The 17782-nt window shown below is 33.2% G+C and overlaps 1 protein-coding gene across 3 annotated transcripts in view; it reads right to left on the bottom strand.

Moving 5' to 3' along the window:
- Positions 1-17782, bottom strand: part of LOC145288529 (lysosomal-trafficking regulator-like) — a 402321-nt gene that overhangs the window by 208245 nt on the left and 176294 nt on the right. For all 3 annotated transcript variants that reach the window (XM_080136335.1, XM_080136336.1, XM_080136337.1), the window contains exon 3: positions 10299-10461. In XM_080136335.1, coding sequence (XP_079992461.1) covers positions 10299-10461 — 163 coding nt within the window. The remainder of the gene's footprint in view (positions 1-10298; positions 10462-17782) is intronic.

Genomic DNA, 17782 nt, shown 5'->3' with positions numbered 1-17782 from the left:
GGTATAAATAGTTTTCTAGCACAGTAGAGAGAGCCCACCTTCGCAGCAGCATTGGCAATGCTCTCAATGTATCTATTCCAGTTCATATTCCCTGTAAATGTTAGACTGAGGAGTTTAAAAGAAGTACTTTTGGGTAATGTGTTCTTGGCCATTGCTATTGGTTGTAGAGAAGGTTTCTTGTAATTATTGAAGGAAACAAGCTTAGTCTTGGCAGCAATGAATGTGACCATCCATTTTTGTCGCCATTCCACTACAGATTAGAGGTCATCCTCTTGTGTTTCTGCCATTTCCTTAGATATGTGTTCATTTGTCTTCTCCTCGTGCCTGTTATAGAGCATGGTGTCATTAGTAAATATACCCATCTCAGAAACAATCTTATCAAGGAGGTCATTTATGAATATCAGGAATAATAAAGGTCTTAGGATAGACCCCTGAGATACTCCCGCATTTATATCATATTGTTTAGATGTACGACCGTCGAGGACAACCTGGATTTTTCTCTTAAGAAGGATTTAATTACATTATGTATTCTTCCAGTGATACCATATGATCTGATTTTCCTTACATGACCTTCATGCCATATCCTGTCAAAAGCCTTAACTATATCAAGAGCTACTGCTCTATCCTCCCCTGTTTTGTCTAGTGAACGGTATATACACATATTACAGTTAGGATATCTGCTGTGGAATGGGCTTGCCTAAATTGATATTGTTTGTCTGTCAGGAGTTTTGCAGCTGTAAGGTGATGGACTAGAGCTTGATCAGTTGAGGAGATGAAAGAGGCTGTGACAAGGGTCATTGATACACTCACACGAAGATTTCATAGGGCCCTCCAGAAGTTCTTGGAATAGTGCAACAACTGCATTGCAGCCAGAGAAGTAAAGGGGACTAGAGTTTCAAGTGTGTACTATCAATAAAAGTAACCAGACAAAAATAGTCTGGAAACTTATTGAAGGCACATCGTAGGCTTAAATTTTACATCACCATAAGATTTATTTTGCAATGCATGCTTCCTGTGAAAAATATATTTAACAAAGGGAAGAATAACTACACAAATATTGGAAATAAATCTGGTCTTGAGTTTTGACCACCAAGAATTCCAAGAATTTGCTCATTTAAAAAATTAGTGATTCTACAGTTCTACAATGGTTCTGCTTATAACCCACAATGTTTTTCGAAAAGAAATAATATCCATCCGTCAAATAAAACCGATGACAAGGGGAGGTTTTGTCATGATTTTGCCATTGCTTATGACCTCACTCAGATTGTTCACGAACCCACCAGTGTGCCCGATAGTGCATGGTACAATGGGGGAAGAGGTGGCTGGTCACTTTTAATGCATCCAAAACCAAGCTTCTATCTTTACATCATCAACGCTCTGATCCCCATCTAGCATCAATTGAAATGGATGGCTCTCGTCTTGGGGAAGCTCCATGTTTTGACAAGCTTCTGGGTTTGACCTTTACTCCTGATCTGAAATGGAACACGTACATCAAATCTGTTGCCAGGGACGCTGGGAAAATGGTGGGATCCTTCTACCACTCCAGAAGATATCTCACTACTGATGCAATTCTCTATCTGTATAAAAACCAAGTACGTCCAAGGATGGAGTACTGCTGCCACATCTGGGCAGGAGCTGCTAAAAACAGCGTATCATGCCTTGACAGTACAAAATAGACTTTGTGGTTTCGTGGGGGATGCCCTTTTCTCTTCCCTGCAACCTCTCTCCCACAGAAGAGACGTTGCGAGCCTGTCTTTGTTTTATCGTTATTTCCATGGCAGGTGTTCATCTGAGCTCCAATCCCTCGTCCCCCCCTCGCCAATCTTTCATGAGAAACACTCGTCTGGCTGGAACTACTGTCAATAATTTTCCACACTCTTTATCTGTGCCTAAATCCAAACGTAGATTCCATGGGCAAAGCTTCTTAGAAGTGCATGCCAGTGGAACTCTCTGCCGTTTGCCTGTTTCCCACCTGACTACAACTTGGACGTCTTCAAGTCCAACATAAACAAAACTCCTGACAAACCGCCCCCTTAAGTAAGACACTATCAAAACCCCCAATACTAATGATTACTACAATACTATCTCATTGACTACTGTACACGCAATAACACTTATCCCTGAGTGGCCTTCGGGCCTTGATAAGTGGTGACCTCCATGTAAAAAAAATAAAAATCAAAATCTGAGACTTCCTAGATGCTAGGTTTTTTATGTCCATAGATTAGCAGACAATTAGATTTTTCGAGTGGATTACTGAGTGTTCTACCATAAAGGACTTGAATATTAATATTAACAGCAGATAGGCAGAGGAGCAAGTTGATTGTGTTGTATTCCTGCTGTGTTTAAAAGAATGACAACACACTTATATATAAAAATATATTTGGTGACGGTTATAGATGGTTAGTTGTTATTAGGGAGATGCACGGGGTTATAGGATATTCTATTGCAACAGAGTCACTTTTAACTTTTTACACAAAGTATCACAAAGTTGTTTTACTGAAAGGCTTTGTAAAATCTTGATTCGTTTTGTGTCTCGCTTTCATCAGAACTGAACGCTGGAATTGGCAAATCAACACAATTGTTGCTATTCACATGATGCATTGTTTGCATTGAAAAGTATTCTTATGTTACATCAAAAAAAAAATGTCACTCTCATTACTGTTGTAAACAGTGAGAACTGAACTAGAGAATTGTGGGAAATCTGGATAAAAGCCAATAAATGAGATGGTAAAAATGGCCGTGCATGAATGTAGATTTTAGATTGAGAAGATACAAAGGAAAATTTAGCAGGAATATTTTGTCCATTTTTCCATTAATTTACTTATTTATAATGTCGTGTTATTTTAGTTTAACTTTTAACGAAAATTAATTGAAAATTATTGATATATTTTTCATTCTATATATATATATATATATATATATATAAATTTAAAGGAGATTAGAACAATAGTCTTAAGAACAGAGTGTATTTTAATGTAATAGTGAAATTACTAGTTTAATTAAAATACAGGAAAGAAAAAGTGCTCGTTGTAATTTAGATATATAATCAGCTCGATAGGTAAATATCCTAGAGCTAATTTAATATTTACTAATGTGATTGATAATTTAAAATTTAAAAATCAAATTATAATTAAATTAAAAATCCGTTTCATAAGAAGGAACAACAACAAAATCAATTATTTGTACGATCGAGACAAAAAAAGATAAAACCAAACCACAAATATTAGATAATAATACAAATAAACAACAAACCAAAATCCGTAAACGTAAGAATAGACATAAGGAGACCCTATGGTTCAACCCTCCATATTCCAAAAACCTAGAGACAAACATAGCCAGAGAATTTTTTTAAATATTAGATAAGAACTTTAAAGCCCCCCCATAGATATAATAAAATTTTCAATAAGAACACAATCAAAGTCTCTTACTCTACTATGCCTAACCTTCATCAAAAAATAATTAGCTCTAATAGTAAGAAAATTAATAAGCTACAAAATACAACTATACAAAATATATAAGACTGTAACTGTAGAAGAAAAAATAAATGTCCCCTACAAGGCTCATGTAAAATTAAAAATGTAATCTATAGCTGCACAGTATCAAAAACCCCAAATCTACATGAATCTATTAACAGCCATAACTCAACTACCAGATTAAATAATGACACCAACTTAAACCAATCTACCAATCAATTACAAACCAACCCACCATATAATAATCCAGCACCAGACCTAACGGAAAATAATCACAATAAGCAAGAGAATATATTTTAGTTCCACATCCTTTAATTAAAGAAAATATGACTAATTATCCCCCTAGCATTATGTAATTATACAAATAACATTAACTTACAATTTCTTTCGAATTATAAACCGTGGCGTCTTTAAATCAAAAGTATGCTAACGGAAATAAATTATTGCACGGGCGTCCTTTTTGAAAATTTATCATTTGATAAGGTGAAAAGCTATAGCAAACATCTATATGAGTACTTTAACCATAGTTCCTGATTTCAAAAGGCGAAAAATTAAAAGGTAAATATTTGTACCTATATTTTTATGTATATATCTGTATATCTATGTATATGTATATATGTGTCTATTTTTTCATATATATGCATGTATATATTTGTGTATGTATGTATGTATGTATGTATGTATAATATTGTACTTAAACCAAATTTATATTTTTACTCTATTTCTTTTCTATCTCTAACCCATATTAATTTTCTAATCAATTTTAAATCCAAACCTTTATTTTAATTTTTTTCCAGATACATCTGCCTTACTTTTAATACTAGGTTTATTTATGGTGTCTTTTAAATTTAATAAAAACCCTTCACAATTTGCTGATGAGGAAACCTTGTTTATTAAAAAACTATATGTAATAATTATTGTCCGTAACTTGATGTCTACCACAATAAAAACACTGTTTTCCGAAACGATCGTACAAATAATTGATTTTGTTGTTGTTCCTTCTTATGAAACGGATTTTTAATTTAATTATAATTTGATTTTTAAATTTTAAATTATCAATCACATTACTAAATATTATATATATATATATATATATATATATATATATTATATATATATATATATATATGAAGACAATAGGAGTTGGAAATGAAGACACAAAACTATATATTGGTGGATATAGATTGGTTCATTTATTTGATAATAATCGATTAGTTGGGGGATAGAAGGGACTCTTTATGCCAAGGCATTTCGAAGCCTAATGCTTCTCATCAGAAGAGTAGAGAAGATGCTAGGTAACATAGTGGGGATGCGGCGTCTAGTTGGAATCATTAGGAACAAAATAAATCAAAACAAATTAAAATTATAGATGATGTGGGGGGGGGTCGAATTCTAAATAGAGGAGGAACGTATTATAGTGTAGTGCAGAAAGGTGTATAGAGTCCTTATCATAGTCTTAAGTGTATTTAGTATATGTTTTAGGGTTAAAGTTGGGACTTACCTGGACATGTGGTGGTTCTAATTTAACGGCGTGTAAGGTGTTTATTATCTATGGAGGAGCATTTTTTTAACATATGCAAGTGAGATGACATCACTATTAATTAATGTATACTTTTGGGAGGGATATTATGGTGGTGATTTAAGGCGAAAGGGGTGGGTCTGGGTGGGTAGTTATAAGGCTATAATACTGGATTTTCAAAGTATACTATATGCTAGGTAATATATGGCAATATTTCTATGTTTTTTTTTATAAGGAAAAGGTAGAGAGATGGGGTAGCAAATTCTGTTGGGGTGCGTAACAGGACAAAATTAGAATTTTGGATATGGATGATTGGCGTGGTGGAGTAATAGGGGGAATTTTACTATTAACCATAATATTAATAATAACAATAGTAATAACGACGATGGTAATGACAATAAAAATGATGATGATAGTAGCGATAATAATAGTGATGACGATGATAATAAAATAACAATAATAATGTTAACAAAAATAATAGTATTAATAATAATAGTGATAATAATAATAATAATAATAATAATAATTAGAATTTGAGGTACAGATAAAGGCAAGATCCAAGACACATGAAATATATTTAACGGATGGAGTTACCTAGATGGAGTATGTTACCTAGCATCTTCTCTACTCTTCTGATGAGAAGCATTAGGCTTCGAAATGCCTTGGCATAAAGAGTCCCTTCTATCCCCCAACAAATTGTTTGTATTCCCTTATTGAATAAATGAACGAATCTATATCCACCAATATATAGTTTTGTGTCTTCATTTCCAACTCCTATTGTCTTCATATATAAGCTCCATTGATACTTGTTGAGCTTTATAATGTCCAGATAAGTCTCCTTTCATAGAATTGAGCAGTTCTAAGAAAGAAGCTTTGTTCATGGAATCTACATTTTGATTTAGGCACAGATAAAGAGTGGGGGAAATTTTTCACAGTGGATTCAGCTAGATGGGCGTTTTTTGTGAAAGATTGGCGAGCGGGAGAGGGGGACAGAGATTGGAGCTCAGACGAGCACCTGCCATGGAAATAACGATATAACAAGGATAGGCTCGCAACGTCTCTTCTGTGGGAGAGAGGTTGCAGGGTAGAGAAAAGGGCATCCCCCACTAAGCCATGAAGTCTATTTTGTACTTTGTCAAGGCAGGATAGGCTGTTTTTAGCAGCTCCTGCCCAGATATGGCAACAGTATTCCATCCTTGGACGTACTTGGCTTTTATATAGATAGAGAATTGCATCAGTAGTGAGATATCCTCTTTTGACGATTATATATATATATATATATATATATATATATATATATATATATATATATATATATCATTCAACCACGGTAGTGGTTGAATATATGCTTAAGTCCGAAATTGAATGAATCGAGACACATTCAAACTCCCACCACTAATTCCGTTCGCAACCAAATTTAAAATATAGTTGGATAAGACACCTCATTAGCTACATTTTGAAAAAAAAATTTCGAAAATTGGGTCAGTAGAAAAAAAGTTACAACAAAATATGTGGGTTCACAAACAGGAGAGTAAGTACATAAGTGACTAACGCTTTTTTTTTTTATTTTGCATAACTTTTTTGTATATAAATATTTTTACTGCGATTTTGCCAATATGACATGTTAGCGTAACGGTTAGAGTACCGGGGTTGGTGGAAAGTTTTTAGGTTCAATCCCGTGTATCGTTTTTTTTTATAATTAAAAAACCGAACTTTTTTTTAATAACTAATTTTTTTTTAACTCTCCTTATGATTTTTTAGCAAAAAATGGTGAATTTATCGATTAAAAATATTAGTGAATTCTATGATATACATATTCGTTGAATGAACTCAAATTTTTCGTTATCACATTTGATGAAAAATGTAGTCCCATTTTGGCAATGCGTCTGACCAATGATGCTTTTGAACCCGCGACCAGCACTGCGATATCATCAGCATCAGCCTGGGCATAAACATTCCTATTTTTAAACTCCTTTAAAAGAGGATTCAGCGTACAGTTCCATAGTAAAGGTGATAAAATCCCATTTTGGGGGTTTAAATTAACTACTTCCCTTTTAACAGTTGCCCTCAGTAGTTCTACTTGAACTGTTCTGTGCCTCACCATATACTCAATCCATCAGATGAGTACTGGTGGCACATTGAGTTCTCGTAGCGACTTGAACATACTACTGAAGGGTATGTTGTCAAAAGCTCCAACGATATCTAAAAAGACACCGAGTGCCATCTTCTTTTTTGTTATTTTACGCTCTATACAGATCACGAATTCATGAACCGCAGTCTCGGTAGAGACCCTGGCTCGGAACTACTGTGATTGAATGAAAAATATATCATAAATGTGTGTTTGAGAGCTAATTTTTTTTTGACAATCATTAATAAATATTATAAATTTATATATTAATACAATAGCAATGCCTGGAAAAATCATGGATTATATGGAAAAATGCGCGCATGAAAAGTAATATTCTTAAGATTTTATTAAACCTGGAAAAGTAAAGGACAAGAAATTCAACCTGGAAAAGTAAAGAACAAGATATTCTCGTAAAGTAAAAAATAAGAATTTTTTAGACTTAAAATATTGCAGCTAAAAATAAAATTTGAATATTGATAAATATTTTATTTATTATTTGCATATGTTGTTGTTTATTGTTGAGTTAGAAAGAATTAAATGATCCTAATTATGATATAATAAAATTATTAATTTTTATGTAAATTATAAAATTATTAATTCCATCTACTAACTAACTAACTAATGAATTAATTTTATTCAAACAATTTTCACTACATAAATATATGCAAATAATAGGGGGGAAATAAGTTCAATCCAGCGACTGACACCCTTTCTAACTCAACAATATACAACAACATATGCAAATAATAAATAAAATATTTATCAATATTCAAATTTTATTTTTAGCTGCAATATTTTAAGTCTAAAAAATTCTTATTTTTTACTTTACTAGAATATCTTGTTCTTTACTTTTCCAGGTTTAATAAAATCTTAAGAATATTACTTTTCATGCGCGCATTTTTCCATATAATATATATATATATATATATATATATATATATATATATATACACACACACACATTGTGGTCAAGTGAGGAAAATCTTTTTTCTTCTTTGATTATAAAAATTTAAATAGCATGGTTCTCGATTGCGCTATCTTTATTTTCCAGTCTTGGAAAAGTTGAGAATTAAAACTAAACTAAAAGTAAAATGTTCTAATAAACAAAAGACTAAGGCTGAAGAGAATCAGACATAAGCAACCAATTATAGCTCTGCTTTGTTTGGATTTGAAACCGACAGTACCAATTTGTTCTGATTTTCTATAAGACAAATCTATAACTATTAGGATCTTAGTTTTGGAATTTTTTGTAATAATCGAACATTCTGCTAGAGGTCTGTCCCACTAAATCTATTGCTTTTGTTTTGATCAATAACTCCATTTCAACTTTTATTGAAACTTAGCAATAAAAAATTACTGTGTTATATACAAGTAATAGGTATAAAGATTGTTATTTCAACAAACATTACTTGACTACATCTTTGTAAAATATGTTTCAGCCATAACTATGGCCAACCAGATTTCTTCAAAATCATTTTTTCTACCTTAACGACTGCACAATCTGATGGGGGTGTCACATAAAATCGTCTTTTTCTAAACGACTTTAATATCTGCGCAGGCATGGAGTGCTTCACCTATCGGATACGTTAACGACAAATTTCCAACGTGATGGTATGACTATCACTGTAGCTGAATGAGTTAGAGGGCTGCCCCATAACTATTAGTTTTTGCATTCATGCCCACTTTAAGACGGACATTTATTTTTTTCATTTTTAACATATTTTTACAAACATTTATTTCAGTAAGCTTTTACATTTAAACAAGGTTAAAAGATTTTTTTTTTTAAATATTTTTTGTTTTGCACTTTGTATTATTTAAAAATAATTAGAGGGAATTTCATTATCTTGGTTATTTAAATTAAGACAAAAATCAGTTTTCTTATTTCCAATTTTTTTTTTTATTGGTGGTTGATTTATTACTTACGTAAATCAAATATTTTTTTGAATTTTATCCACGTTTTTTTCTTGCTCATATGCCCTTATTCTGAATTCGTAGCAGTGGGCTGACATCAGTGGATTTTTTTTTTTTAAGCGGATATAAATTATTGCATAGTAAAAATAATTAAATTAAAACAAAAATCATTTAGCAAATGTAGTCAAATAACATCATTTTCTTTTTATGGCCTGGACAACACCGGGTACCCTTGCTAGATCTAAATAAGCACCAAAAATCTCAAAAGAAAAAGAGATTAAAAGCAAATCGAATTAGTGTTTAATAGATTTTTTAAAAAATGATAAAATAAAATATATAAATAAAAAATATGCAGGATAGATAAGTATGTGAATATAACTTAATCCTAGCAATAATTAAATTCCTACTGATATATAATTTATATATTTAAAAAAAAATCTTTTTCATTTCTAAACTAAATGTTAAGCCAGCTTTTGTTTTTGTTAAATACTGGTCTTTCTCCTCTTTTGATGAAAAGCATTTAGCCTCGAAATGTCATGGCTTAAAAAGATTTTTTTTCTCCTTTTCTTCTCTTTCCTTATTGATCTGATGATATAAGTTTTATGTAAATTTTATTTCTCATATTTATATATACGTGTGTGTACGTTATGCCATATCTTTCAGCCATTTATTATGAAATAGAATTTTGTTTTTATGTCGACGTCAAAGAAAAGTAAAAACAAATAGGAAGTGAAGGTATTAATGGTTGGGTTGGGTACTATTTGGCTCTTATTTTATTCTGATTTTACTTTTATCATAAAATTTAATGAAAAATTTCATGAATGTTTTTATAAGGTTTGGAACGGATTAGACAACGTGTAAAATGCTTTTCAAAATATGAACATTTCAAGATACGAAAGTCAAGAACCAATTAATTCCATATCTACTGAAGCATAATATTGATAATCCCTCTAATTCAAATGTCCATTTTTTGTTTTCAATTGTTAAAAAATTCCAGTTTAATCAACGAATAAACTTATTACAAGTCGGCCATCTTATGTATTTCTCTTACCAGCTCACTCTACCATTTCTTTACGTTTCTGTTAACATTTAAAGAATGAAAATTCGCATGCAAGATGTTTGTAAAACTTTTTAAATATTTAAACGCAATAACAAGTAAACCATAAAAATTAAAGTCGTCTTTTTTTTGGACTGACAAGAACCCTGATCATTTTTCTGTAAACTATTTAAAAATAAAAATAAACACCACATTCATTCTTCCACTTACCTTAACTCCAATCTTTTGAATAACTTTTAAAAGGTAAACCCCTTGACCTCCAAGAAGGTAATCCTGTAATTCCTTGACGTCATCTTCATTAGCGTCATTCGTGATCTTCAAAATACCAAACATGAACTCTTGGACAAGTTGATTACACGTCACTGTCATGTCGCTGAAACATTGAAAAAAATAAAAATAAAAATAAAAAAATAAGTTTTGCATTCGTGACAATCATAAAAAGCTAAGCCAATTTTGAATATAAGCGTTGTTGCCTGAAGAGGTCTCTAGTAACTAAATGCTAGAAGACCGAAACATGCTCATGACTGTGTAGCAACACATTACTGCTTGTATGAAAACATATTGAAAGTATATAAATAAGTGCATTTTATTACTCATTATTGATATAGAGATATATAAAAAATGTTTTATTGATATAGAGATATATAAAATATATATAACACTTAAACAAATGTCAACTATAGCAAGTGCTCGTCTGAACTCCAAATTAGCCCCCCCCCCCCTTGCCTGACTTTCACGTCTAGCTGAAATCACTATCAATAATTTCACCCACTCTTTATCTGTGCCTAAACCTAAATGTAGATTCCATGGACAAAGCTTCTTTCTTAGAACTGCATGCCTATGGAATTCTGTTCAGTTTTCCTGCTTTCCAACTGACTACAATATGGTCGTCTTCAAGTCCAACGTAAACAAGTTCTTGATGAGCAATCCCATTAAGTAATCCTATTTACTAAATTTCCACTACTAACGATTACGATTACTACATTTTCCCATTGACTACTGTACACTCATTAACCCTTATCCTCAAGTGACCTCCAGACTTTGATAAATGGTGACTCTTTTGTAGAAAAAAAATCTATACCTGCAATAAACAGAGATGTTTAATTTGTCAACAACATTTACTCAGATTCCTCCTTGAGTCTAAAATACATTCAAATATAACTGCCACAGTTGACATCTGATAGCTCCAAGGTCAGATATTATATTTGCACAAATGGTGGCTAGGTATAAGAGACAAAATTACATTTTAGATAACTGCAAACGTTCTATTAGGTAAAACACACCCTACCTCCCAATAGCCAAATACTTCAAAGAAATACACAATACACTCCCTAACATAAAATGTATTTTAATAGACACCAAATCTCTGTTCACGTATATACACAAACAAAAAGAAACAAAATAGATTTTTTTTTAAAACTAATCACACATAAAACAAGTAAAAACGGTTTTTAATATAAATATATTACAAACTGAAATCAAATAATTTGCCCTTAGCAATAATAAATGTTAAAATGAACACATTGTAACTTAAAAAAAAAAAAAAAAAAAAAAAGAAGAGATTTGTGGATTTTTTTGCCGTTCAGTGGAAAGTTTGTGATGATCAGCTTGTGCATTGACAAAGAATGAATACCCTGTTCAGTTTTTCATGACAATTTAATTTTTATCAATACATTTTTAAATAAAATGTAAAAGACGTATGAAAATTTAAATTATAACATCTATTATTTTAGTTTTTATGTTTTTCATGGGATCTTGTTATTTTCTATCAGCAGTTGTATTTTGAAATGCAGGAATGGTGTGTTTATGCGCGGATCTTTAGTAACTGACTTTTCTTTCTCCAACTTTACAACATGGCAAGAAAGAAGAAAAAAATTTTTTTTAAATGTACAAAATACCGAGGATGGAGTTTGACTCTGAAATATATTTAAATTATAAATTTCAAACAAGTAAAATATTTGTTTATTTTCGTAGTATTGTGTTATGATTTGGCTTTCAAGTGCACTTGATGCATATTTTATTTTTATATTTTTTAGTTTTTATTTTGTTATATACACCTGTTTTGTTGCCGATTTTGAAGGGGGAGAACGAGAACAGAGAGAGAGAGAGAGAGAGAGAGAGAGAGAGAGAGAACAAAAATAGCGGTGGAATGAAAGAGGCAGAATAAAACAATAACTCCAATTTATAATTATGAACTTTAAACAAAAACAATCTGCTTATTATTTTGACAACACCATGAGATTGGACTTATATGCATAAACTACCATGAGTTAATTATTTTCTAGTTTTTAAGATAAAAAGCACAGGAGAGAGACAGACAGAAAAAATAAAGCATTAACTAAGATTTATAATTCCAAACTTTATCTACATAAAAGAAACAAGAAAACCTTTAGAATAATTTGTTTTTAATACTACCATAATATTTGACTTCTATAAACTACCACTTTCAGATCATATGTTTTAGAGGCATGTAACCTATTTTTGTCTTTTTTTAAAAAAATTTGGAGGCTATTTCCATGGTTTCAAGATGTGTGTGTGTGTGTGTGTGTGTGTGTGTGTGTACGCACACCAGATTAATCATTTGTTATTTTCTTGTATTATGCTAAAACAAATAGTTTACAAATATACTAAAAATACATTATTTACTTTTCGACTGTTTTTATTCCAGACCTCGATTATTTCTGCAGTTTAATCATTCCTCCAACACCTAAAGCTCGACTGTAATTCTTACATATTGTTTTTATACCCCCATAAAGTTATTTATATTAATCCGACTACTGTTCTCATCTTGAATGTGATTTTCACAATGTTTCGGTCGATATAACCTCCGACCTTCTTCAGGTGTATCTTGTCAAACTCGGGAATTTGGACGGAATTTCGAGCGGAACCCTTTATTTACTTCATGGGGGTAGCGTGCTCTTGTTCAGCCATGACTGGATAGAGGTCACAAGTAATATGCAAATGCATATTTCGGTCGGCCACACTGAGGACTAAACCTTCAACCTTCAGGAGAATCACCTTTACAATTGATTTTTCTCAGTACTCTAACCACTGCGCCATGGGTCTGACAAAATACACCTGAAGAAGGTCGGAGGTTATATCGACCGAAACGTTGTGAAAATCACACTCAAGATGAGATTAGTAGTCCTAATACAAATAACCAATCCTCATCTCAAAAATTCAGAAACGTCCCATAAAGTTAATGAATAACAAATATTTCTTTTTGTGTTTTTATAAACACTATCAGATCTGGAAGTCGATGATTATTACTGTCGGTGGGTCTGGAAGTAGGTGATCATCTAACCTTCCAATTCTAAAGTTATCACTTTTTTGCAGGTCCAAAACATCGTTTCGTTTTTGACATTTTTTATTTATGATTTTGTTTACCAAATGAATTGAAAAAATTTTTTTAAATAAGACATTTTATTCTTTAAAAAAAAGAATAAAACATTTTATTCTTTAAAATTTGTTTTCAAATAAATTGAATTTTCTGGGCAGTTTCAAAACTACGTCTAGTAAATATATCTAATACAAATAATATTGCGAGTCAAAAATACAAGTACAAATATTTCTGGGAAACACCGAATCAGGACTGCAGTATAAAATTTCTATTTCATGTATAGAAGCTTTCATTATGTATTATATATTTTTAATACTTTCCACATCAATACAGAAGTAGTAAGCTTTATAGTAGCATGAAAATATGTGTATGGCAAGTAAGCTACAGAGAAAAATGTGTGTCTCATTCTTGAGGAAAATCATCAGCCTACTTGCATAGGTTTATATTTTATGAATTTTTTTTTTATCGCTAACTAGAGTCTATTCTAGTCTTTAACCAATCAGGGTCCTTGGTTTCCTTAATATCTATTCTTTTCTTTCAGCCAAATACAGGAGTGGAAGTCATTATGTAATGCATATCTTACTAAATGTCAATCTATCATTTTCATCCTCTCTTGTTGGATAATGAAAGGATAGGTGAAACACACATTTTCAGTGTAAGGACAAGATGATTTCAAATCTAGAAGTAAGGTGAGTTCGTTCCTATCCAACATCTGGTTCGATCACTTCGGCTTGATCTGAACCTTATCAGAGTCAGCCAGCAGCTTGTGTCTAGGCTACTGCCCCCCCCCTCACTACATGTGTCCCCAGGATACTTAAAACAACCATGATTCACCGAGATTGTACTTGATCTTCAATGATCTCCCAAATCACATTCTTAGATCATTCGTAGACATTTATGCAGATGACACCACAATCTATAACAACACTTCAAAGGCCAGCAATGACCAAGGTCTTTCTGATTCTCTCTCTTCTGATCTTAAGAACATGGTACAATGAGGAAAAAGGTGGCTGGTTAATTTTAATGCATCAAAAAACAAGCTTCTCTCCTTTCATCATAAATGCTCTGACCCCCATTATGCCCCAATTGAAATTAATAGCTCTTGTTTTGGAGAAGTTCCATGTCTTGACAAGCTTCTGGGACTGACTAACTTCTGATCTGTAATGAAACACAAACATCAAATCTGTTGCCAAGATCACTAGAAAAATGGTTGGATCACTCTACTGCTCCAGTACGTATTTCACTGTCAATGCAATCCTCTATCTGTATAAGAGCAAAGTATGTTCTAAACTGGAGTACTGTTGCCATATTGGGAGGAGCTGTTTGGCATTCCATATCCTGCCTTGATTGAGTTCAAACCCAGCTTTGAAATCTAGTATATCATGCATTTTTCTCTTCCCTGCAACATTTTTCCCACAGAAAAGATGTTGCAGGCCTGTTTCTGTTCTATCATTATTTTCATGACGAGTGCTTGACTGAACTCCAACCTATGGTTTCCTCTTGCTAAACTTTCACAAAAAACACTTAACTACCTACAACTACTATATACGATTTTCTTCCAATCTCTATCTGTGCCTAAATCTAAATACAGATTCCATGAACAAAGATTCTTTCCCAGAACTACCTACCCATGAAACACTGTTTTGCTGGCCTGCTTCTCAATTGAATACAACCTGGTAGCCTTCAAATCTAATGTAAACAAATCCTTGTTGAACCATCTCATTCCCACTACTAACGATTACTATGATATTGTCCCATTGACTACTGTAAACTAATTTATCCTCGAGTGGTCTCTGGGCCTTGATAAGTGGTGACTCCTTTGTAAAAAAAAGAAAAAAAAAAAGGAAAATCCCCATAAATAATACAATTCTAACAAATTTATACCATTAATGATTACTACAATACCACCATACACTTTATCCTTGCGTGGCCTTCAGGCCTTGATAAGTGGAGACTCCCAAGTGAAAAAATAATTAAATAAACTAGTGGACTTTAAATGTGTTTTATGCTGAGAACAGTGTCTTCCAATATAACCAACATCCTTTAAATAGCAGACAGAGGACTAGAACACCATCATCACGGCTGCTGAGGACATAGTTCAGTTGAGGTATAAATTGCTGACTCAGCTCCTATGCAACAATCTGAATATATGTAGTTTGAACCTCCTGCTCTTATTTCATACAATCTTTATGTAGGTCTAAGATAATAAAGGAAAAAAATAAAAAGATTGGAGTAGTCCATTATAAACATATAGGAATATCAGCAGAAATAGTAAGATTTTTAACACAGCTGTAAAAAGTATGTGAATTATTGCTATTTATATTTAATACTAGCAGGGTGATTCGATGTTACCCGGGATTGAATGTTGATCAACGAATGTTTCGCACTCCCATAGTTTTACTGTCATTAAAATCAGTGAAATCGAACATTTTTCAATCAAATCGATTGATTGTCTGCTCTAATTGGGAACCCATCGCAGTGCACCAGAAGGAAGCTCACACGCCTCAGGAAGTAACTTAGTTCACAATACATTGTAGTCTACATTGCACTGTAGAGAACCTACTGTTGATTTTATAAAATTATTTTTATATATAATGGTTTACATTAAAGTTTAAAATGCTAAAGTCAAGTATCATGCTTCAATTGTGCTCTAAACAGAAACATTAATTTCTAATGCACCCTTGTCATATCAAAGGACCTACTGTTGATTTTATATGTTGGGCCTTTCGGCTTGTGTGGTAATAAAATTTCTCAAATGTTCTTGTGATGTTAGGCTTTGTAATGTGTTAACTTTGGTCAAAATCGTCTGTTCTTTCTTTCATCAGATTATTTCGATTATCGATCGATACTTATCAGAGACATTCCGATACAAAATTTATCTAATAACACTGCCAGGCACATAAAGTAACTTTGTGTGAAATTTCATAAAACTTGATCCAGCTGTTTTCAAGTCCATAGGGAATGAACTCACATGCACAAAGTTATATAACGGCAGTGATAGAAATATATCCAGTACCTACCAATGGCGTTTAGTTTATGTGTAATAGTAGTAGTAATAATAGTATCATTATTTCATACTTCATAATTTTAACCATAAAATAGTAATATAATCTTCAAAAAGCTTGCAAATTTTCGTGTAGTTTTGTCCCATAGAACTAAAGATGTAAGCATTTCAATATTCAATTTGGCTACCAGTATAGATATACGAGGGGCGTGCAATAAGTAATGCTCCTGACCCACTTCCCATAGGAGTAGAGCAACGAAACTTGGCAGAGTTATTAGTCTTTCTCTACATAGGAATCACCCAGAGTTATGCATTTCTCCCATCGTTTGATGCAGCTCTGGAGACCGTTTTTGTAGAACACCCCAGGTTGGTCCTCCAATCATGACGTGACTTAAGAAATCAAGGCTGCATCATCTGGGAAATGCTTTCCTTTCAAAAACAACTTCATGGCTGGGAAGAGGCAAAAGTCAGAGGGTACAAGGCCAGGAGAGTAGGGAGGATGGGGAAGGATTTCATAACCACACGCCTGTGCTTCTGATCTGGCGCCATGCGAGTTGTGGACCGGAGTGTTGTCCTGCAGGAGGAGGGTACCTTTGCTGATCTTGCCCCGCCTCTTGATTTTGATAGCTTCCCTTAATTTCCTCAAAAGTGAAGCATAATAGGCTCCTGTAATCGTGGTACCCTTTGCCAGGAAATCTGTCATCACTACTCCGTCCTGGTCCCAGAAGACTGAACATAACCTTGCCAGCGGAGGGCTGCACCCTTGCCTTCTTTGGAGGTGGTGAGTGCAAGTGCTTCCACTGCATTGACTGGGCTTTGGTCTCTGGATAATAGTGATGGACCCAGGTTTCATCCTGTGTAATCAGTCTTTTGAAAAACTTTGACTCATCTTCTTGGCACATCTCCAAATTCATCCTCGAGTACTCGACGCGTTCTTGCTTCTTGAATGGTGTGAGCAACCTGGGAATCCATCTGGCAGGCACCTTATGCATATGCAAATGGTCATGAATGATAGTTTCCACAGACCCTGTACTAATCTTGACATCTTGGGCTATTTGGCGAATAGTAATGCGCCGATCTTCCAAAATGGCAGCCTCAACTTGACGGACAGATGCCTCATCAATGGCAGAAGGGGCGACCAGGTCTGGGAGCTGTTTCCACAGACTTCCGGCTATGTTTGGATTCACGATGCCAGCGTTTTACAAGGTCATATGATCGGGCATTATCACCATAAGTTTCTTTCATTTCATCAAAAGTCTCCTGTGGTGTGCGTCCTTTCAAATACAAAAACCGGATCACTGCTCAACATTCAACAGGCTCCATTTCACACCTGACTCAGTTCAAACACCT

This window comes from Euprymna scolopes, chromosome 2 (genome assembly GCF_053919585.1).
Source record: "Euprymna scolopes isolate OS-2025 chromosome 2, ASM5391958v1, whole genome shotgun sequence".
In the NCBI taxonomy this organism is placed as follows: domain Eukaryota; kingdom Metazoa; phylum Mollusca; class Cephalopoda; order Sepiida; family Sepiolidae; genus Euprymna; species Euprymna scolopes.
The sequence above is the reverse complement of the archived record's forward strand: the minus strand, read 5'-3'. Positions and strand labels throughout refer to the sequence as shown.